At 35.9% G+C, this 25464-nt stretch overlaps 1 protein-coding gene across 1 annotated transcript in view; it reads left to right on the top strand.

Annotated features, from left to right (window-relative positions):
- Window positions 1-15445, top strand: part of SCEL (sciellin) — a 110022-nt gene extending 94577 nt beyond the window's left edge. The window contains exons 29-33 of the mRNA XM_023185525.2: window positions 5714-5785; window positions 8418-8492; window positions 11777-11885; window positions 13794-13896; window positions 15346-15445. Of these exons, the coding sequence (XP_023041293.1) occupies window positions 5714-5785; window positions 8418-8492; window positions 11777-11885; window positions 13794-13896; window positions 15346-15362 (376 nt within the window). The 3' untranslated portion in view covers window positions 15363-15445. The remainder of the gene's footprint in view (window positions 1-5713; window positions 5786-8417; window positions 8493-11776; window positions 11886-13793; window positions 13897-15345) is intronic.
- The last annotated feature ends 10019 nt before the right edge of the window (window positions 15446-25464 follow it).

Below are 25464 nucleotides of genomic sequence, written 5' to 3'. Positions count from 1 at the left end.
TTTACATAGAAAGAAAGGTGAAGGGATAGGTAGAGTAATAATTTTAGATTTTAGGGATGGCTTTGAGGAAAGGGGGTTTTGGTTTGTATGACTTGCCTTGGGGAAGAGGGATTCTAGTTTCTTTGGCTATCCTTGGGGGAGAATGAGACTGAGATAGGAGGGCAGGAGAAGGTCAAGGAAAAACTTTTGTTTCTGAGGCTTTCGTTTTGGGTTTTTTTTTCTGAGACTCAACAGGAATAAGTTTAAATATTTTTATTTCAATTCTAAATGATAGAGTCTTTCCCTAAACTAAATGGTTTGTGACTGTGAGTGAAATTAATTTCATAGAGCCATTTCACAGATTTTAAGGACTGTAATACTTTTCAAATCATATAATGATAAGGTGGTCAGACAATTTTACTTATCTATTCATCACCTGATGGCATTTGGATTGTTTCAATATTGGGTTTTAATTCACTATTGTGAATAATGTTGCTATGAACATTCGTATATGAGTTTTTGTGTGAAAATGTGTTTTTGTTTCCCTTAGATATATACCAGGCATGAAATTGATGGATTGTAGAGTAATTCTATGTTTAAGCATTTGAGGAACTGCTAGACTCTTTTCAAAGCAGCCATATCATTTTATATTCTCATACGCAGTGTATGAGGGTTTTAGGTAAATTTTCAAGGTGAATTTCCACTGCAGGGAACATTTTCTCAAGTGTAAATCCATTTGGAATTCTATAAGATTCAATACAATGTTTGGGTTTGTATTTGTAGAGTCATTACTTAATTAAGAAACAAAACTGTGACCATTGATTGGAAATTACAATTCAGCAGTTTGTTTCAATGGAGGATAACTTCCTAACAATTAAGCCGTCAAGTGACATATGCTATGAGTCATGAGTTCTCCTTTACAAGGATTATTCAAGGCATTTGAGAGGAATAATTTGGCAGAGATTCTTCTATTACACTGGTTCCCAAACTTTTGGGTACATCAGAATCACTCGCTATTCCAGGGACTACGCTTTGAGAATCAATGCTCTTTTGAGTAAGATGTTGGACTTCCCAACCTCTAAGGCGATGATTCTCAACCTTGACTGTATAAGGGACTCACTGGAAAGCTTTAAAGGTTCCCAGTGACCAAGCTGTACCCCAAACCAGTTAAATTAAAATATCTGGATATGGGGCCCAGTAGCATTTTAAAAGGCATTATGGGCTGTTTTGTTGGTTGCCAAAGTGTTGTCTCCCCAACTCTATTCCTATGGTTCTAAATAACAAAAAATTAGTCTTACAACTTAATTGTCATTAAGATAACATTTCTGTCATAAAATCTATCACTATCCCATGAAAAACAAAGACTTGGCAGACTATCACAGACTCTAGGCAGCCAAAGAGACATGATGGGTATGTAGATATGGTATCCTGGGTTGTATTCTGAAACAGAAAAAAGTCACCAATGGAAAAACCAGTGAAACATGAATAGAATCTGTAGATTAGTTCATAGTATGGTACAAATATTAATTCTGTAGGTTTGACAACTCTGTTATAATTACATAAGATATTAACCTTAAGGGAATTTGGGTGAAGGTATACAGAGATTCTCCGTGTTATCTTTGCAATTTTTCTGTACATTTAAAGTTACTCCAAAATAATGGTTTATTTGTTTAAATTATCATCCTCAAAGTCTACATGAGGAGCAAAATCCATCAAAGAGTTTGTTGTACCACATTTACAAACCTAGCATTTGGTTTTTGTTCATAGTTATAAAAATTAAATCTTTCATGAAGTCATTGTCATTAATCACATTATAAACACAACTGGGAAAAGATACCAGTATTAGTCAGCGTGGGCTGCCTTGACAAAATACCACAGCCTGGGCGGCTTAGACAATGGACATTTATTTTTTCACAGCTCTGGAGGCTAGAAGCCCAAGAGCAAGATCCTATCAGGATTGGTTTTGGTGAGGCCTCTCTTCCTGGCTTGCAGATGGCCACCTTCTCACTGTGTACTCTCATGGCCTTTCCTCTGTACACAGAAGGAAAGATATCTCTGGTAGCTCTTCCTCTTCTTATGAGGATTCCAGTTCTGTGGAACCACAGATGATCTTTATTACCTCCTTATTAACCCTGTCTCCAAATATAGTCATGTTGAAGGTTAGGGCTTAAACATATAAATTTTGGGGGAATACATCTCAGTCCATAACAGTACTGTTGGCAAATCACTTATCTTTCCTGATTGTGGATTTTGCAAACTGGTGATTTTTGATATTCTTTATATTTATATATATATATATACACACTTTAAGTTCTAGGGTACATGTGCACAGCATGCAGGTTTGATACATATGTATACATGTGCCATGTTGGTGTGCCGTGCCCATTAACTCATCATTTACATTAGGTATATCTCCTAATGCTATCCTTCCCCCCTCCTCCCTCCCCCCACTCCATGACAGGCCCCGGCGTGTGATGTTCCCCTTCCTGTTTGTTCAATTCCCATCTATGAGTGAGAACATGTGGTGTTTGGTTTTTTGTCCTTGCGATAGTTTGCTGAGAATGATGGTTTCTAGCTGCATCCATTTCCCTACAAAGGACACAAACTCATCCTTTTTTATGACTGCATAGTATTCCATGGTGTATATGTGCCACATTTTCTTAATCCAGTCTGTCACTGATGGACATTTGGGTTGATTGCAAGTCTTTGCTATTGTGAATAGTGCTGCAATAAACATACGTGTGCATGTGTCTTTATAGCAGCATGATTTATAGTCCTTTGGGTATATACCCAGTAATGGGATGACTGGGTCAAATGGTATTTCTGGTTCTAGATCCTTGAGGAATAGCCACACTGTCTTCCACAATGGTTGAACTAGTTTACAGTCCCCCTAACAGTGTAAAACAGACTTTAAACCAACAAAGTTCAAAAGAGACAAAGAAGGCCATTACATAATGATAAAGGGATCAATTCAACAAGAAGAGCTAACTATCCTAAATATATATGCACCCAATACAGAAGCACCCAGATTCATAAAGCAAGTCCTTAGAGACCTACAAAGAGACTTAGACTTCCACACAATAATGATGGGAGACTTTAACACCCCACTGTCAACATTAGACACATCAACGAGACAGTTAAAAAGGGTATCCAGGAATTGAACTCAGCTCCTCACCAAGCAGACCTAATAGACATCTGTAGAACTTTCCACCCCGAATCAACAGAATATGCATTCTTCTCAGCAGCACATCGCACTTATTCCAAAATTGACCACATAGTTGTAAGTAAAGCACTCCTCAGCATATGTAAAAGAACAGAAATTATAACAAACTGTCTCTGAGACCACAGTGCAATCAAACTAGAACTCAGAATTTAAAAACTCACTCAAAACTGCTCAACTACATGGAAACTGAACAACCTGCTTCTGAATGACTACTGGATACATAACAAAATGAAGGCAGAAATAAAGATGTTCTTTGAAACCAATGAGAACAAAGACACAACATACCAGAATTTCTGGGACACATTTAAAACAGTGTGTAGAGGGAAATTTATAGCACTAAATGCCTACAAGAGAAAGCAGGAAAGATCTAAAATTAATATTCTATTGCTGAGGACAATACAAATGCATTTCAAACTCATAGATAATCTTTGTCCTTTGAAGCTCTCTACTTGTTAAAGTTGGGTTTTGTATTGTATATTATATGATCTGAACATTTTCAAACGATTCTTAGCTAGGTTTGTGATTCTTGGGATGACATATTCTAGCAACCATGTTAGAAAACCTAATAATATTAATTCCACCTTCTCATCACTTAGTAAAATTTTAACTCATGTGGATGTTTTATGAAACATCTGCCTTAAAACCAGATGGTTTTCTGTATGCCAGAGATAATATGTAAACAAATGCTTTCCTCTTCTTTAAGAGCTATCTGGAAATCAGCCTGTTTGAGAATGATAAGGCTTGATTAAGACCTAAACTCTCATTTAGGTTTTCATGTCTCTTCTATGTCAGAGTTTACTAACATGGAGGAGGAAAAGGAGCTAAAATATTCTCTATTTTGCATTAAGAATCTCCTCTCTTCCATAGGAAAAAGCATATATGCCTACATTTTGTTAAGTATCATGACATTTTTAGATTAGCAGAAATCTAGGTCAGAGTTCTTCTGTCATCTTCAAGATATTGCCTTCCATTAAAAACAAAATGAAGACTGGAATTTCTCAAAGCAACCTCTGGATCATTTTCATTCACTTGATAAATTCTTAGCTATATTATACATGGGAAGCTTTCTATAATGGCATTGCTGGTGTGAAAATGTTACAGGAACCAATTTCAGATGATTTCTGTCCTTGATAAAAAGAGCAATGTTAGGCCGGGCGCAGTGGCTCACGCCTGTAATCTCAGCACTTTGGGAGGCCGAGACAGATGGATCATGAGGTCAGGAGATCGAGACCATCCTGGCTAACACAGTGAAACCCCGTCTCTATTAAAAATACAAAAATAAAAATTAGCCAGGTGTGGTGGCGGGCACCTGTAGTCCCAGCTACACGGGAGGCTGAGGCAGGAGAATGGCGTGAACCCAGGGGGCGGAGCTTGCAGTGAGCCAAGATCAGGCCACTGCACTCCAGCCTGGGCCACAGAGTAAGATTCCGTCTCAAAAAAAAAAAAAAACCACAAAAAAAAAAAAGTAAAAAAAAAAAAGAGCAATGTTAGCTAATGTGGCACATACCTATAGATTATTCTTAAAGGTAAGGCAGTAAGGCAGAGGTTTCCATAGAGGGAGTAAAATAGTACATGCATTCTATTTGTGTTATCTGTGCAGAAGCCAGGCAAACTCAAAAAGATTCACATTGTAAAATAATGTTAATTGAGAAGAATTTTAATAACACAAAAAACTTCTAGTGACCTTGATTTGAAGTGCCAAATACTTGTGTTTGCTTTATCAGGCTAGATGCCCAAGTCAACGAGTTCACCAATCCTCTACACAACCAGTCCACAAGAATTGCTTCCCATTCTTATGAAGCCAGGAACAATCTCAGGTACTGCGGCCAACTGCAGAATAAATGACAGGACTATTCTCCTTTTGTTTTATAAAGATACCCCACATCCAACTTGACCCTTTCTTTGAAATGCAGAAATTTCTAATTTTATGTGGGGTTACCTGTATAAACAGCTTTACACAAAAGTATTGAGTTCATGATTGTGTCATTGTGTGACATCTGGTAGGAAAGTATCAAACGTGATTTTCCCTTAAAAAGTCTGCAATTTAAAAAAGTGTGATTGTGACATTAGTGTGACATTCTTTAGGTAGATCTAAAGGCTTGGTTAAATCAGATATTGTCATGATAGCTAATTAAGGTCTACTTTTGGTTTGAGATTCATAAAGAAAGTTATGGTTTGGAAATATGAATGAGACATCAAAGAAAGAAATACTATAACATATTACACAAATACTCAAAAATAATCCTCATGTTCTATAAAAGAATTACTGAGTGATCAAGTTTTGTAACAATACTTAGGAAGTAAACCAAGACAGTGGAAGTTAAAAACAAAATGGGAGATAAAAAATTTTTGCAGTGCTGTGTTAATACCACTCTAACATTCATGTTTCAACAATTATAGCTCAGAAGGAACACACATGCATTACATTTTGCTTTGAATTAGAAAATAGCCTTGTTTATGTTATCCTTGCAAATAAACTTTAAACATGAAGTAAAATGATTTGTTTTGCAGCTCTAACACTGGAGCCAAGCAGGCAGGACCAAAGGATACTGTTGTGTACACAAGGACATATGTGGAGAATAGGTATTCAAAATTTATTTCAAATATTTTGCTTCATTTTATAATTTTGAAAGGATCTATGTTTAATAAGAGATGCTATTGTTTTAGGGTGTGCTTCTTTCAAGTAGAAGACCATTTATGAGTACATTGAGTTCTACATATATAATTCTCTATAATGTTTCTGATATGTACTTGGGCTATAAATAATTATAGTCATTAGATGAACTCAATAGTATTTTAATATAACACATGTATACATAATAGGGTTGCCATTTGAAAGTTCTCACATAAATGTATATAACTATATGGTTAAAATAAGCTTTATAAAATGCAAAACTATTCCTATACTAATTTGGAGTTCCACTTGAATTAAATGATTCTATCTAATGTTGTTTACCGCCGATCTAAAATAAGGGGTTTAAATTTGAGTAGTGCATCCTGGCCCAAGTTGTAAGATATTGATGTTTCAATTGAAATCTGCTGCTTGGAGTGATGGATATTGAGGAAAATGTAAACCAAGGTCAGGGCTCAACGATTCATTTGGTTTTCAAGGAATATAAAATAGGAATTGTCCCAATTGTGGAGTACAATAATGGTGGGGCACACAAATGCTGCTATACATGACCCATATGTTAAGACAAGCCCGTTTCAAAGAGGTCTAAGAGAAGAATATTCAGGGTGGCTTCTGTGTGGAAGGCAGTCCTGATGGGGATCCAGGAAATTCAATACATGTCAGGAGGTGAGCAATCTTCCAAAAAAGGTTTCTCAAACCCGTGCATAATTTACCTTGCAAAATGCAACATCAAGATTGATTTTTTTCCTTAATCCAATTCTCACTCTCTGGTGTGTTCAAGTCAGTGATTTCTGCTGTCTTTCAATTAAACTAAAATTTAAAACACTTCAGAGAAAATTTTAAAATAGCAAGTAGTTACTAAATCTGAAATAAATTGAGAAAAAGATGAGTACTATCAAATAGTATTATAGTAAAGGCAAGGCGTGAAATATCGGTGAACAATAACATAGGCTTTTTTCTATATTTACATAATCTCTCACATTTTTATCCTTACGGAATGTCACATCAATACATTTTGATTTTTAAAGAAATTTCTTATGGGAACTAATGCCAAACAACCACAATATTGATTTTTGAATAATGAATAATTTATTTAAGAATTAGGAATATTCTGCTAAACATCATGCTCTAGATTTTTTTTGATTAATAGGATAGTTGGATAAAATAATATTAACTTGATTCCTGGAAGTACCAAGACTAAAACATACTTATTTTATTATGATGACTATGATTTTTTTTTAAAGTACATACTGTATATACCCTGTACATATGTGTATCATGTTCACATACAGAACAGTAATTCTCAAAGCATAGTCTCTGGGTCACCACCATAAGCATGACCTGGGAACTTTCTAGAAATAAAAATTCTCTGGCCTCACTCCTGCCTGCTAAATCAGAAACTCTACAGCTTGGGCCCAGCAACCTGTGTTTTAACAAACTCTTCAGATGTTCCTGATGTGCATCTGAGTTTGAGCACCATCATTATAAAAAGATAATATTAATATTGTGCCGTATCAGGCTAATAGTCTGTTGGCCAGAACCTCTGGAAGGATTGGTTGCCTCCTGTACCTTAGCCTAGCAAGGATGGTGATGTACCTCAGACATCCTTAAGTTCCCTAAAATCTACATTGACAGACAGTGTGATACAGTACGGAGTCCCTACAGTCACATTTGAGGTTGAATCCTTCTTTGTCGTTTCCTAACCATGTAGCCTCAGTGATGTTACTCTTCCAGTCTCAGTTTCCTCATCAATAAAATGGGAATCATGACATGCATCCTGCATAAATATGTGCAAATTCTTATGTAGCATTGTGGGATTATGGTTTTCATAAAGTAGATTTTAGTTCTGACGGCAGTGTCCTCCACAAAATTTGGAGAGAGAGATAGGTTTCTCATTTAAAAATCCCAAGTGAGAGCCATGTGGTTATCACTCATTGTATGAAATAAAGAAACATATTGCTTCTATTCTTAATATATGCCCAGATAGCATAAGTGCTTGGGAAGCAATTAAGGGAACCAGCTGGTTAGGACATTACAGATTTTATTCGTCTCCAGGAAAGAGTGGTGTTTAAAAGCTGGGACAATCTACATAATAGAAAAGAGAAGACTTTAAAAAATCATACTTCTTTTGCTTTCATTCTAAATTATTCTTTCTTGGATATATTCAAGTAAAAATAAAAATTTTGGGTGCTTTTTCTAAAAGTTCAAGAGTCTCGGTTTCTCCCTGTGAATGTGTGCTTTGAGTATTTTCTTTATCTACGTTACATTCTGTGTAGCTTTCTTTAGTAAACAGATGAGGTGCAAGTATAACTTTCATGAAAGATGAGGACTTCTTTTCCTGCTCACACTTGTTCCTGTATTCCTTACCCTACTCTCTATTTATTTTGGTATATATGTCAATTTGGGGGTGACTTGTGTATCAATATTTCTACAGATTAAAAAAGGTGTCAGTACAGCATCCTGGCTTGTAACATACACAAAGATAAAATATTATGAGGCTTCATGAGATGGTGTGAATGTGTTTTCTTATCTACATAAGGAAAATTGCCTGATTCTCACATGTCTATATATGTTTGTTCCTAGTAAATCACCCAAGGATGGATATCAGGAGAATATCTCCGGAAAATACATACAAACTGTTTATTCAACTTCTGATAGGTATGTCTTTATTTCCATACATAAAAAGTACACACACACACATGCATGCACACACATTTATATATATATGTATGTATATAATGTATGTGTGTATATATATATTTTCCATGCTGTCCTTTGTCCTTGGAGATGGTTCTGCTGATGTTTCTTGTCATGTATGTGCGTGGACAGAAGTGCATCTCAATAACAACAACTTCTGCATCCAGGAATTTGTTTCTTGGCTTCCTGGCTGTTGCTGCTGTCTGATTTTGATGCATATTATCAAAAGACCTTTCTGTGCCTTACAGCTGCCTCTCAGGCCAGCCCCTGGCGATCCCCAGGAGGCCCCAGGGCTGCCACATTATTAGCGTTTCGGCTTCATTGCATCCATAGACTGCCCGCTCAACACCCGCTTCTTGTGCTTTTCTGCAACCTGCTTGGCTTACAAACAGCCGTGCACATATGCTGCTGTGACCCACTCTGGGCCCAAGCTCAGTTCCCAGGAGTGGAGTTATGATGAGTATTGATTGAGTGCTGGTGAACTGGCCCCATTCCAGGTTTTTGCTGTTAGTGATCCTCTTTTACCATTTAACGTTCAGTGGGGCACCTAGGTGACACTTACGAGAGTATGGCTTGCGGATTTCCAGTGAAGTAAATGAAAATAAATAATTAGCATTTCAACGCAAGCCCTGGAAACAAGCCATCATGCAAATGTCTGATGTTCCACTGATGGTGTTTCTTTATAGCAGGGGCTGGAGATATGACTCACTGAGGGTAGAGACATACTTTATTTTCTTATGTAGTCTCAGCTTCTAATACAGTGCTTGGTACCTAATGTGTACTTAGTACTTCTTTTTTTTGAAAACACGAACCTATGTTCCATTTTCTAAGGGAAACATGGGTGAACCAGACATCAAAATTATATCCCTTTATTGTCACTTTTCCAATATTTTGCCCATTAGCAATGCTTTGCTGAGTGTCTTGCCTATAAGTCACACCTCTTTAAGTAGTAAATTCATCGACACCAGCATTAGAACTACAAATACCTGGATAACCAATTAAAAAAAAACAGAGTTAGGTTTTCATAATGCTTCGAGAAGATCTTTGACTAACTGTATGATCTTAATAAAGATAATACCAACATCAATGCATTTCCTGAACTTGGATTTCTATTATTAACTTAAGGGAGGAAAACATTCTCCATAAAAGTATTGCTGTTATAGAAAGACTTTAAACCCTATTCCTAAAGTGGCTTTGAAATTTTTCTTAGTCATCAGTGCAGAAGTCGATTCTCCATGAGACCAGTCAGTTCCACAACCTTTTGCTGTTGATAGTGTGTGAAATTGTTGATGTTCTTACAGTTCTTATTTAAGCAGGTCAATCCTGTTTAAAGTGGTTTCCCATGTAACTGTGCTCTCCATGGTCCTTCAGAACCTGCTCCTGCAGAATATTCGCTGATGCTGAATCCCACCAAACACCCTCCCAGAGTAGCACCTTTGTATGTTCTGTTCACTCTGCTTGGAATTCCTCTACCATCCCCTCATCCCTACCCCACCAAGCCCACCTTGAGAGCTCTTTCCTCTTCAAACAATGCATATAGCACTTTTTTCTGACAAGGCTTTCCTGACTTCACCCCAGGGGTTAGTGGTTCTCTTGGCTCTGCTCTCCTCACTCTGTCCATGTACCTGTATTCCACTGTGATCATTATATCATGCATCTGGTTTCCTCAGTGGAAAGAGCATCTTGTCAGAGGAGACTGTCTCACCACTCTTTGTATTTGCAGCGCCTAGATCACTGCCTGCGGAATGCACGAAGGACATAGAGCACCTATTTTCTACTCTTAAAGCGCTTACAGTCTTAAGTGGGAAATTTAAGTGTATGCATACATATGTGTGTGTGTTTATGGATAATCCATAGGAAAATATTTGCCAGGTAGCTATAAGCAAGTGGGTACAGAACAAATAAAAGCAGAAAATATTCATTTATATACACGAGACTTAGAAAGATGTTACTAGAATGATTAAAAGTATAAAGCTAGTTAAAGTTTATCTGCTATAATGCCTTTCTTCTCCCACTTTCTTTTCCCTTCCGTTCTCTCTCCTCTTTGCTCCTACTTCTGGGCTTGGTAATAGATTAGCGGTTCCTGGGTATGACTAACTCATTTCAACACAATGAGCGCAACAGATCTTTGGATTCATTGTGTTAGGACCACGCTGCCTCCATTCACATCTTCACTCTTCCACTCACTGGTTTCATGATGGTGGCAAATTACTTATCCTTTTGTGCCTCAGTTTCTTTTTTAATAAAATGATGATAAAAATAATAATATTGGCTTCTCAGGAATGTTGTGAAGAGTAAGTGAGTTTATGTAAGTAAAGTGCAGAGAAAAGTGCACCTCACATATCATATAAAGCACTATTTAAATATTGACTGCTTAATTTCACTACCCCATTACATATCCTACTCTGGAAATGTCAGGCCTGCATGCTAATACCCTGAAACTGGTACACTCTGCAGGGTGCTATTTAAGACTGTCCTAAGACCTTACAAAAGGAAAAGGATCCTTTCTTAAGGTTCTGGTGTGACTTAAGGTATTTTGGATTCTGCTGATCATATCTTTAGATCATTTATCATTGAACATTATTTTAACAAATATTTAATATTTGTTATTTAATAAACAAAACTCTCTTTTCTTCCCCATCAAATTTGTGGTGGGGTTATATCTTGCTGGAGGGTATAAATTTTGTCACGATAGGGATCCTTGTATCCTGAGTCTTACAGTGGCACCAAGAGGAGTATTTTGGTGACTCTGGCCCCTACAGTCCCAGGCACTACAGACTCATCATTTTGCGAGTTTATCTACATGCTCTTGAATAGATTTCTATTTTGGGTCTGTTGAATATTTTGAGAGTTAAAAATTAATCTGCAGCATATTTTTTCCATGTAATCTGTAACACGATATATGTAAATTAATAAATAAAAGCCCTCAACTACTTCTGAGGAGTACTTGAGATATTTCCTAATTAGGAAACTGAGCATCTTTGTCCCACCCAGATATACTCTTGATTTCTGATGAATTAATAATTTTAGACTTTCTTTCATGTTAGTTATTTGATATCATTTTGAGATAACTAGAAGAGTCAATTCTATTACTAGAATAAGTAAACTCCAAACTTTGCTTGATTTTTGTGAAATTTTCTAAAGTATCATCAAAATTAACATACTGTTTCCCTGTGAGTTTATAGGGAATATATCTGTCTTTTATATCATGGCAAATTTATTTTTAATTGCTTACATCTCTATAGGTCTGTCATTGAAAGAGATATGTGCACTTATTGCCGAAAACCCTTGGGTGTAGAAACTAAAATGATTTTAGATGAATTACAAATTTGCTGCCATTCTACTTGCTTTAAGGTAAGGATGTGTTTATTTCACTTAACTAAATAAAAAATTGCATAATAACTGGAATAAAAATATTAATTTAATGTAATAAATGAGATGAAGCAAAAGCTTTCAGAAGCACTATCAGTCACATTAATAGTATACTACTTAAATATTTCTGAGTTCTGCAGCCTAAACCTCAAAGGTTTGTAATTACTATCTTGGCTTTAGACTTACAGTTGATTACTGACACATTTATTCACTCTTACCCTAGAGATTTAAATCTGTGGGGGAAAAAAACCACTTGTTCTTTTTATAAAAGTTTTTGCAACACTTTACTAAATTATGCATTACAGAAAATATGTGATGAAATCAAAACAAGAAAATAAATTGTTGAGAAGAAAGTTAGCAGTTTCTTACCTTATGAAATTAGGACTGATGGGTTTAACAATAGGTGAATGTCAGTCTGCGTTTGAGAGCATAATTAGTTGTAATTAATTGTGGCTCAATAAATAATAATAAAGTTTTCATTAGTAGGCTAAAACTTCATAGTTTGTGCTTTCATAGGATGCTTCTTTGCATTCTCACCGTAACATTGGGTGGATCGACATCATTGTTTTTGGTGTAACTGCATAAGCACTAAATGGGAACCTGAAGACCTGAGTTCTAGTTTTGCCTCTGCCTGTAACTGTGTCAGTGTGACTTTGGACAACCACCTAAATTACTTGGCCTCAGTTCCCATAACTGTAAAATAAGGTGTTGACTAGACAAGTGGATCTCAATCCTGGCTGCATATTATAATCAGCTGGGGAGATGAGGAAAAAAATAGAATGATTGGGACCAGCCCCAGTTAAATCATGAATCTTAGAGGCGATTACTGAGCATTGGTATTTTTAAAAAGCTCTTTGATTAATCTAATGTACAGTCAGTTGGAGAAACAATGGGTCAAATATATGTTTTCTTTCTCGTGCAACATTCTACGGTTGATACAAATGATCAAATCCAGTCAAATAATGCAATACTTTGTCAATTGATTGCTTCTATTTCTATTACTTTCACACAGTGACACATAGCAATCAGAAATGTAGTAACTCATTTTGAGCAAAACATTTCAATTTTAGGGCATAATGTACAGAATTCTATATAAAGATATAATCTGCAGGGTTGTATAGTTATGAGAACAAAGTTTTTTTAGTTATGAAATATGTTCAATTAAACAAAACTTAGTTTATAGCTTTTTATTTAAAATTACTATGCAGAAAAATTTAAAGCAAGAATATTCTCCTGATCATTTGCTTTTAGTAAATAGAAATATTTTCATTTATTACATTTTAGATCATTTATTTCTATTTTCAGTGTAATTTCAATAAAATGTTACTGAGAATAAAAACAAACATCTTCACTCTCTTAGAAAAACACTGATTGTTCTATAGCTATAACAATAGAGAGCCACATGAACTGGTTTAGACAAACCCAATTAATCAATGACAGTTTACTTCAATGAATTGGCTTCTGAAAGCCAACCCATCAGTGACAGCCTCATGCTTTGAAGTCAGCCAATCAGCAGTGGATAGGTCTGAAGCAGAGGTCAGCCCTTTCCTACCTCTAACTGGCACAACTCAAAATAAACTTTTTCCCAAACCCAGTCAGATCAGCAGTTTATTTCTCTCCATTAGGTTGTGCCTGGACAGCTACTAGCTCTCCTTTAAGTTAGCAAACAATAAATGCACCTTTGTGTGTTTGTTTGAGATACTGAATGGTCATCTTGTCCTTGGCATAAACAATTTCTGGACATTTATATCTACTCCACTGTGAGTGAAGCAGAAAACTTCAGTGGTAGACATCCCTTAAAGGTGCCTCGATGGTGGAGAGATGATGTCTGTTCCTCTAATAATTTAGACTTCATTTATAATGGAAAGTTTATATATATTTTTTCTTTAGTGTGAAATATGCAAGCGGCCTTTGGAAAATCTACAAGCGGGTGATAGTATTTGGATTTATAGACAGACAATACACTGTGAACCTTGCTATTCTAAAATTATGGGTAAGTGTTATACTCTGTAAGCATTTAACACTTTTGTTAACCTTAATGAGCATTTGGTATCATTTAAAATGATGTATTTTAATAAAGTAAAACATTTTATTAATTATATTTAGTTAATAATTCAGCTGCAGATATTTATACTACGGTAGTATTTTGTTTAATGGTGTGAAGTCAATCAACTTTTATATTATCTTCTGGTATCAGATTAGATACAGATACAACTAAACCAAAAGGTCATTCATTTTAGAAAATTTTCCATTTTTTCCAAACATAAAAAGATATTCTCTACTCACATAATTGTTTAAATTGAAGTCCATATTCGTAAATGACATTTTATGCTTGCACTTGAATATTGTATAATTTTTAACTAAATTTGGTTATTGCCTTAAATGCTTTTGAATATTACTTTTAAATTGAAAATTTAGTTAATTCTGTGTAATTCTACAAAAATATAGCATTTAAGTTTTTTATCCATCTAAGATCAATGTTACTATAATTTGCACTCTTAATTAGCATATGCAATGTGAGAAAAGGATATTGAGGACCTGTGTTTTTAATTAACATCTTTTATAAGCTACATATGAAAGGTTTAAAAGCTAATTTAAGAGATGTGCACATTGTACCGAAATTAGCAAAATTAAGTCCTGTGAAACTTGACTGGTTTTTAAAAGCTGCTGTCCACATTTTACTTTTAGATTCAGTAGTAAGTAGATAAAATAACCAAAATGATATTGAGAAGACGGTCAACAGTACTATGTGAAAGGCACTTTTTCCTGCTGTCTTATTGGTATGATGAATGAAAGAGGAACACTTGGGACCCCTACGTGGGATCCAAAGTATGGAATTTAATGACCAATGTGTGATATTAATGAGCTACTGGGAGACTGCATCTAGAAAATGCTCTGAAAAAATATCAGAAACCCACATTCCATCAGGCTGCAGAATCAATTACAAGAACATACCTAATTATATTCATACTTTGCCTTCCATATTCTGCTTCCCCCAGAGAGTTCTCATATTCACTTTTCTTCCTGAATTAGTAATCTTAAGATGATCTAATGTTATATCATGGGTCTTGATGTGCATGGTGGTAGCTCTAAAATTTTTATTCTCCCAGAGTTTGTGATGTGGCTTAGCGGGTGTGATTACCAAAAGACTCAGAAGTTTTTGTGTCTTCCCCCCATATGTACTCCATAGGCATTGCATGTTTTATAGTACCTGTAAGTTGTCAGGAGATGACTCTCAGATATCTCATAAATATGCACACCAGGCATCTGGTACATCATATACACAGTATGACCAAAAGCCATAGTGATTATTTCAGAAGTGGAAGGAAAAGTGGAATCCTTAATCTACCACTACCCTTTGGGTGAATAATTGTCTGTAAATTTTTAGTGATGAGCTTGTTTTTGTACTGAATTTGCATATCTATTTTCTTTTGATTTTCAGCAAAGTGGATTCTATAACTCTGGCACAAGGAAATCAAGATGAAAAGCACTCATTAAGGAATTAAAAGTTACAAGTTTTATCTTAATAATATGTAATCTAGAAAAGCTTTCACATTGAAGATCAACTCTTGTACAAAATTAATAATTCTGTTATTGCGTAAGTAATCTAATTGTCTTCAATAAGGTCACACACATAAAAAGAGCCATCTGGTCTCTGGTTAGAGTTAGCAATAAAAAGTTCAAATGGTTCCAGATACCAATGTCAAAGGAATGATGCTTCTGATAGGCAGTGAGCATTACACTCCAGCCAGGTCCATCCCTGCTCCATATGTTGGCTGTGAGTGGTTTCCATTTAAACCAAGTTTCTCATTTCCTCACCTTTTATTCTCTAAGAATTCAGATTCATAGACATTGACATCCTGAAGAACGGTCAAGAAAGCAAGATATGTTTCCTTCATCTGCAAAAGAAATACTAACAACACTTTTCTTATACAGTTGGGCAGAAAGATGTTAACGTAGAAAGTTTATAGACCTCAAAAATCACTAAACTTTCCAGATCTCTGTGCTATCATTTGTGACATAAGGGGCATTGGATAACATGATTTCTAAGGTTCCTTTTGCTTCCCAAATTCTCTGATTCTAAAGCAGATTTTAGTTTGCTCTTGGAAACATGTATGCATATGTGTTTATTAAGCCTATTGAACTAGGTAGGACATATAAACAACTTAACTTTAGTGTCATTGTTTAATCACAGACATAGTGTTTGAAAACTGTGTTTTAAAAACAGAAACAGATTGATGGGTAACAGGTAAAATCATATGACATGTATAGTTTACATGTAATTATTTGTTAAATTTTCTTTGTATGCATTTCAAAATCTGGGTATACATATAATCTATTAGAAGTAATGGTTACGGACTAAAAAGATATGTTCTTTAACATGTTATATATACTCATATTACATAGCACCTATTTACAAAAGGCTTATAAAAATAAAATGAACTATCAGTTACATAGAATCTTTATGTGAAGTGTTTGTAAATATAATTCACTAACATTAATTTTGTCAGTGATAGTGATCACAATCTATTATATTCTCTGTTGCGCTGTTTAACTTATTTTTAACTACTCAAGCTATAGATTTTATTTTTAAGAAACTTTTCTGAAGAAATTGAACATGTAATAATCATGTGAGGAACTAGTATTATTAACATTGGGAAATTGAACTTTTAAACCATTTTATGTGCATATACCAACTGTTCCTAGAAAAAAGATGTATGGAACATGGAAATGGGGGCAGAATTCTAGAGAAGTTTTAAGGCAGTTGTGGAAAACTGCTATAAACTAGGGAGATTAAAATATTATCATGTATTTTCCAAATGTTAATACATTCAAAGAATTATTCTCCTGTGTAATAATTTCATGCCTCTGTTCCTCTTAAAGCCTGGTTCACAAAGTGTTAAACACAAAATGCTTATCAAAATACAGCAATGTATAATTGTTGTCCAATGAAGAGGGAGCCAGGAAAAACAATTAATAATAATTTTGTATTCATTAATTCATGCTTGATGAGAAGCAGTGGTAATTGAGCCACATGTTTTATTGTTCTTTTATTATATGCTATCAGAGTCATCAAAAGAAATAATTTTCTCAGAGTTGAAATTCACTGCAGAAAAGGATGGGTGAAATAGTATCCCTCCCTTTCATCTAAAGTATATTAACATCTCAATGCTTTTGTAGTAATTAAAATCATCTGAATATCATTTAAAAAGCATAAAAACCTAAAAGGAACACATTTCTCATTTTCTATAGCTGTTTAATGGGCCCTCTCTCCTATAATAATGTATTAAATCAAACCAAAAGCTGTTGTAAAAATGGAATAGACATGAAATGGAGAGAGAAGTGTTTCTGATTCATCAAGATCACTTCATTATGTCTGGGTTTATTTTCACTATAGAAGTGACAGATTCCCAAAACAACTTAGAAGATCTCACATTTTTTGCAGGCTATTAATTATGTTATGACTGACACTTTTCCTGGGCACAATTGCCTAAATCTGGGGATACTAGGTCCTGAATTCTATCACCAATAAAAAGATGTCTCTAAAAGAGAATGAATAGCTTCATCGTGACAATGTCCTTCTAAATAAGTCAAAGACATATAATAATCTCAGAAATAGTGTAGTGTAAAATGACATTCTCTCTTTTAATAAGTCCAAGAAATAAGAATTTATTCAAAAAGCAATATGTATATCTTAATGGTTTGATTGCAATCACTCAACTTATTAGATATAAGTGATGAGATGGTCCAGCTATCACTATTGTGCATTCCCTGACTTGTTTACTATGATGGAAAATTGTGAGTGTTTGCAACATTCAGCTTGATAAAGAGCTCTACCAAAACAAGTGACTGTTGGGTCTACATCATGGCAAACTAAAAAGGATGTTGATTTTTTTTTTTTTTTTTTTGTACTACTGAATTTGCTGGTTATTTTGATACAATGTAAATAAATTGCTGTTAAAGTTCCAGCTATTCCCTAGTGCTCAACAGTTCCCAGAGCCACCTATAAATACGTATATAACGTGGGCAAGCCATATTCCCTTTTGGACACATTCCCTACTGTTTAAACTATGGGGTTTAAAATATTGACTTTTGAATGTTTCCACCAACTCAACCATCACATGACTATGAATCTATTCCTGTTACTTACCCAGTTCTTAGATGATATCTTTTATTAGATGCATAAGAGTTGTTGAATATTTTGTATGTACTTTAGAACTGCATGTTGACTTTATCCCAACACAGTTGAGGCACCATTTTGACCCTTATTTACTGGATCTTTGTCCTGCTTAGAAAGTATGCCTTCTGGCTGGGCACGGTGGCTCATGCCTGTAATCCCAGCACTTTGGGAGGCCAAGGTGGGTGGATCACCTGAGGTTGGGAGTTCGAGACCAGCCTTACCAACGTGGAGAAACCCTGTCTATACTAAAAAAACACAAAATTTGGAGCAGGGGCATGGTGGCACACACCTGTAATCCCAGCTACTTGGGAGGCTGAATCAGGAGAATCGCTTGAACCTGGGAGGCAGAGGTTGTGGTGAGCTGAGATCGTGCCATTGCACTCCAACTTGGACAAAAAGAGCAAAACTCCATCTAAAAAAGAAGAAAAGGTATGCCTTCTGAGAGATATTAATGAAATACTCAAATGTATGAGGTAGGTAGTGATTTCAATGTTTTCACTGTAAGAGAGGAAAGTGATCATCATCATTGCCTTATAAATGCCTTCTGGAAAGGATCTTTGTATTCTCTTTGATACATTCTTCTCATTAATACATCTAAACGCCCAATTATTCTAGGTTCCTTAGAAAAAAATGTATGGTTTATCATCTATCGTTGTTCACTCATTTATTCATTTGTTCTGTTATTCAATATCTTAAAAAAAGACCTACATTCTAGTTCCCAGGTATAACCCAATCAATCAAGGTTCCTGACCTCATGAAATTTACATTCTAAAGCCAGCAGGAGGTGGAGAAGGAGTCTGAAAGTCAGAAAACAAATTAACACAATAATTCTGAAATTGATAAGACTTATTGACGAGTGAAACACAGTGACTAGATGAAGGGGTAGTTTTAGAAATAAGGTGGTCAGGTGAGGAGGTAATATTTCAAATCATCTGGATGATGGGAAGGAATCAGCCTGGGAAAAAGCTATCCAGGAGAAGATGTCTTAGAATTGGCCCAAATCAGGCCATTCATCTGGGCTAAACTGAACCTTACTTCTTTAAACATAATGAGATGGAAGTTCAAAGCTGCCAGGAGACAGAGACCAGTCAAAAGATTTGTATGTTTCCTCTACTACATGGTTTCACAGGGGAACCATGTAAGACAAAAATCAGATATTACTCAGACTGCTTTCAATTCTCTGCCATGATGGGTTACCCAAATGCCTACTGAGTCCTGGACTTTAGGCTGAAGTTGCTCACCTGGGCCCAGGCAGGCTCTGGTGACTATTTTAAAGGTGGGATGAGTAAGATCTGAACCAACCTGCATCTTGAGGGGAAGTAATGGATCCTGTATGACATTTCCTCTCCTCATCCGAGGCCCTAAGGATCATATCCCTTTCTGTTTTCCAAATAGAAACATTAAACAGTAAGGCAGCATCATTTCACATTTAGGAGACTTCTCATAGGAATTTTATAAATGTGTTATTTTCCTTTGTTGCAATATGAATAATGCATCTGGAAGAAAGAAACTTTCTTTCTTCCAAAGTTTCTGGTATAACTTTCTTAACAGCTAAAATGAAGGAATTTTACCTATTTTCCTAAGACAAAAGGAAAGATTGTAAGCTTTAGGGGTCCTTCAGCTCATAAAGACAAACCAAATTGAAAGTCTCCCATAAGAAAGTGTGTAGGCCCTGTGTCCAGTGAAACTTCAGTGTGACTTAGAAAAGACTAAATACATAGAAAGACTTCCAGGAGGCTGGAATTAGGCTGGAATGGGCATGAAGAGATGAGGTTGAAGAAGCAGGCAAGAGTCTGGTCATCATAAATTCATAATGGATCATTAAAGATATACATCATTAAGTGAATGTTGAAATTTGGTAGAATTCATGTATGCCTTTTAGATTTGTATCATTAAAATATTATTGAGTATGATTGATTTCACAAACAGGTTAAAATTATATTAAGACAAATTTAGTCAACTGATATTTTGACAAAGGCACAAAGGCAATAAAATGGAGAAAGAAATCGTCTTCAAAAATGTCGCTGGTGCTGGAAAAATAAATGCTCAAATGCAAAAACAACGTAAACAAACAACACCCACACACAGACCTTACACCTTTCACAAAGATTGACTCAAAGTGGATCACAGACTTAAATGTAAAATGCAAAATTATAAAACTTCTAGAATAATACAGGAGAAAAGCAACATGAGTTTCTAGATACATCACCAAAAGCATGCTCTATAAAAAATGGTTGTATATAAGTTGAACTTTGTTAAAATTAAAAACTTCTGCTCTGTGAAAGACATTGTTAAGAGAATGAAATGTAAGCCACTGACTGGAAGAAATTATTTGCAAACACATATCTAATTAGAAACTTGTCCCTAGTATGTAAAAATAATTCTTAAAACTCAACATAAGGAAACAAAAAACTTAGTTAAAAAAAATGGGCGGAAGACCTGAACAGACATCTCACCAGAGAAGATACACAGATGTCAAAAAAGCATATGAAAGGTGCCCAGCAACATTTGTCACTAGGAAAATGCAAATTGAAACAACAAGGAGATACTACTATATGCCTATTAGAATGGCTAAAATCTAAAAACTGATAATATCAGTTGTTAGCAAGTACTCAGAGCAATAGGAACTCTCATATTCATTGTTATAGGAATGCAAAATTGTGTAGCCACTGCCATAGTTCGGATGGTTGTTCCATCTAAATCGTGTGTTAAAATTTGATCCCCAATGTTGGAGCTGGTGCCTAATGGGAGGTGTTTGGGTAATTGGGGAAAGTCCTTTATGAATGGCTTGGTGTCATCCTTACAGTAATAACTGTGTCTCACTCTATTAGTTCCCACAAGAGCTGCTTGTTAAAAAGAGCCTGGTGCCTCCTGCCTCTTTTTATTCCTTTCTCTCTTGCATTAGATCTTTCACACACTGGCTACTCTTCATCTATTACCATGAGTGAAAGCAGCCTGAGGCTTTCACTAGATGTCCGATCTTCCAGCCAGCAGAATTGCAAGCCAAATAAACCTTTTTTTCTTTATTAACTACCCAGCCTCAGATACTTCTTTATGGCAACACAAATGGACTAAGATATCTACCTCAGAAAGCAGTTTGGCAGTTTCTTAAAAAGCTAAACATAGTCTTAAAATATGATCCAGCAATTGTGCTCCCAGGTATTTACCCAAATGATTTGATAACTTATATCCATACAAAAACCAGTATATAGATATTTATAGCAATTTTATTTATAATCATAAACAACCGGAAGAAATCAAGTTGTCCTTCAATAAAGAAATTGCTCAACAAACTATGGTATATCTATACAATGGAATAATATTCAGCAATGAAAAGGAATAAACTACTTAGTCTATAGAAACATGAATATATCTCAACTGCCTATTGCTAAGTGAATGAAGACTCCATACTGTATGATTTCATTTGTATAAGTCTGAAAAAGACTCCATACTGTATGGTTTCATTTATATAACATTCTAGAAAAGGTAAAAACATAGAGACAGTAGACGGATCAATGATTGCCAGGGATTCAGGGAAAGTGTGTGTGTGTTGGGGGTGGTGGTACAGATGGAGAGCTGAGTAAGTGAAGCACAGGGAGTTTCTTAGGGCAATAGAACTATTCTGTGTGATACTCTAATAATGAATACATGACACTATGCCTTTGTCAAAACCCACAGAACTTTACAGTACAAAGAATGAACACTAATAGTAGGCAAATTAAAAATAACATTTAGGAGGCCAGGGCCAAGGGATTTCAACATGAAATGCAGAATGTGACAAAAAAGTCTAATTGTATTACAAATGTATGATACAGTGTCACTAAAGAGGAAAGAGGGAAAAGGTCTTGACCTACATAACTTTGAAAATGAGTAAAGATTGTAAGACTAAATGCAAAAGCAACTGTATACAGACATTGTACTCTAGTTGATAAAGCTCTTTCCCATGGGCAGAAGGGTTAACAACTCTGAAACCACTATACATGTATCCTGGAATTGAACAATTAAGTAAATGGACAGCAGATTGTGGGAGCTAGGCTTTTCACTGTTGCAATTAATGGTTCCAGATAAACAAGCAAAGGAGGCTGGCTAGAATGATTCATGTGGCAATGAAAAAGAGTTGGAATTATCAGTATGAACTCATGATAGTTTAATACAGATGCAGATGGTTATATATAGAAACATTTGTAGGTATGTGTATATAAATATCTATATCAGTTACCATACATATACATATTTTCTTGCTCTCTCAGATGAGAATGCCTAGAAACTATGAGACTCCAGTAGCAGTGAGCATATCTTGCATTCAGGTCTTGATTTCTCATACTATCTCCCATAGAAGGAACCAGCACTCTTTGGCGATATGACTGGTTCTTGGACTACAGCAGGATGTACATAAGATAAACCTGGAGCATCGTATAGTGCCAGAAAATAAGGAAGTGCTCAAACACACACATGCACACACAAAATGATGTGAATATGTTAAAGGGACATAGAGAAGTCAACTGAAAGCGCTCACAATGGCCAAACTTGGGAAAAATTTGAGCAACAAAATAAATTATGTAGTATTGAATTATAATCCAAAGTGTAAAATAAATACCCATGAGGCTGTGATGGTGTAAGTAAATAATGGAACAAATAAATAAATGGAGGAGAAGACAGAAATCTCCCATGTGAAGAATTCCAAATAATTTATCTAGCTATTCCATTCTTAAGGAGATGGAACATAACTCTCCACTCCTGAAGTATCAGCTGTGCATAGTGACTTCCTTCCAAAGAGCACAGTATGGAAAGAGGGGTATAATGAGTAACTTTATGGTGGAGAAACCTGACAAACACTTCCTCAGCCAAGTGATCAAGATTAACATCAACAGTAATAAATTGTGTCACTGGTACATACCCTCAATATGATGTGATAAAAGTGGCCCTATACCTCTGAAGTATTTTTCCTTGAAATGCATAACTCCAGTCTAATCACGAGATGAATATCCTTGAAACCCATAACTCTAGTCAAATCATGAGATAAACATCAGAAATATGTTAACTGAGGGCCCAGTACTCCTCAAAATTATTAAGGTTATCAAAAACAAGAAAGTCTGAGAAACCGTCACAACCAAGAAGACGCTAAGGAGATACGACAACTAAATGTAATATGGTATCCTGGATGGGATCCTGGAATGGAAAAAAAAAAAAGACATTAGGTAAAAACTAAACAAATCTGAATAAAATATAGATTTGAGTTTATAATGGGTTTATTAATTATGACAGATTACAATACTAATGTCGAATGTTAATAATACGGGAACCTGAGTGTAGGGTACAGAACCTCTATACTATCTTCACAATTATTTTTGTATGTCAACAACTACTATAAAATACAGTTTTTAAAATAAATCAAATTGAAAAATTACTACGAAAACCTCTATGCCATTTCACTATTGCTAGGCATGTAAACATTGTCAAATGTTAGCTGTTGTATTAGTTAGAGTACAGGCTAAGCTTCTATAACAATGAGATTCAGAAAGACTGTGGCTCCAAACACATAGAAATTTATTTTTCTCCCCACATTACAGTCCAGAATTAGGCTGTGGTCCAGGGAAGGCAAGCAGCTCTCTTTCTAGGTCATCCAGGGATGCCGGTTCCTTCTGTCTTGCTCCACCATCCCCTCGCAAGCTGCTTTCAATACCAGGTCAAAGCAGGCTCTCCAGCTTTGCTTCTCCTTTCCAGCATCCAGGCAAGGGGGAGTGGAAAGCAGCCATCTTCCTTTTTAAGGATGTGACACAAAAGTTGCACATGACTTCCACTCACATCTCATTTGACACACCTTGGGACACTTGACTAGGTGTAGTTGCACAAGAGAATGAAATGTAGTCTCTAGCTGTGAGTTTTCATTACACTGAAGGAGTTTCTATTATTAAAGGAAGAAAGCTGAATGAATATTGGAAATAAAGAGCAGCATCTATTAAAAAAAACTGTTTCTAGAGTTGCTTGTTCAAGTACCCAAGTCCACCTTTCTTCCTACACACAGAACACTCCTCAAGGAGGATATCTCTAAATCCCATTCAATTACCCATCCAGCTAAGAGGCTAGGGATTCTGGTTGACCCCTAGTGCCCTCTGTTAGGTGCTGATATGACTTCTTCCAGTCCAGAGACCTATAGACTGAAATGTGAGTTATCTGTCCTCCTGGGCGTCCAATACATGTCACTGTGGGGTAGGAACAAGATAATCACAATGAGAACTCTCATTCAGAAAAGGGAAGGATGGAGATTAGCAGTCTGTGGTCTGTGTTAGCTAACAATTTTGCCAGCCAGTAATTATGAAAAGTTTCCTCTGGTATTAAGTTCCTGGGTTTGACCTGGTTCTGCTCTCTGGTAGGAACTCCCTTGTCCACTTGCCTCCATGGTCGCACCTGAGGTGGACGTTGGAGAGTTTGGCCTCCTTGTGGCTGCACGACTTTTATGGCCTGCTTTCTACAGGTGTGGGTTTGGGGACAGAAAGGTTACTTCAGGGTGAGAGGAGGGAATGGCAAACTATCATAGCTTCTGTAAGTCTGGTTTATGTTTTATTTTTAAGCAGTACAATCTGCTCAAAAATGCAATAGACTTCTAGTCTGTTTCTTCTAGTCAGTTCCATATGAAGGCAACCTTAGCAAAGGCCCTAGGTGGTCATAGTTCTTCCATGTGCAGACTTTTCTCTTTTATTTACTGGCTTCCATGCTTGGCTTATCCCTCTCTCCCTCAATTGAATGATCTTTGCAGGTGAGTTGATTCCCACTGTTTGAGGAAAAGCACTAAGTGGAAGTCCCTGCAAGAGTTTCTGAGAAACAGTGATATCACTTGCTCTTTGTCATAAAGCTGCAGTTGGATTTCCTAGTGTATTAATCCATTCTTGCACTGGCATAAAGAAATACCTGAGACTGGGTAATTTATAAAGAACAGAGGTTTGTCTCACAGTTCCATAGGCTATTCAGGAAGCATAATGCTTACATCTGCTCAGCTTCTGGGAAGGCCTCAGGAAACTTACAATTACGGAGGAAGGTATGTAGGGAGTGAGGCAGCTCACATGATGGGAGCAGGAGCAAGAAAGAGAAAGTGGGGAGGTACTACACACTTTTAAACAACCAGATCTCATGAGAACTCACTATCTTGAAGACAACACCAAGGGGGATGATGCTAAATCATTCATGAGAAACTGCCCCCATGATCCAATCACCTCCCACCAGGCCCTACCTCCAACACTGGGAATTACATTTCAACATGAGATTTGGTAGGGGCACAGATGAAAACCATATAATCTAGCTTGGTTAAATCCTCAATCACTGGACTCCCAGTCTATATCTATCTATCTATCTATCTATCTATCTATCTATCTATCTATCTAT

The sequence above is a fragment of the Piliocolobus tephrosceles genome, chromosome X, assembly GCF_002776525.5.
Source record: "Piliocolobus tephrosceles isolate RC106 chromosome X, ASM277652v3, whole genome shotgun sequence".
NCBI lineage: Eukaryota > Metazoa > Chordata > Mammalia > Primates > Cercopithecidae > Piliocolobus > Piliocolobus tephrosceles.
This window is presented reverse-complemented; position numbering and strand designations above follow the sequence as displayed.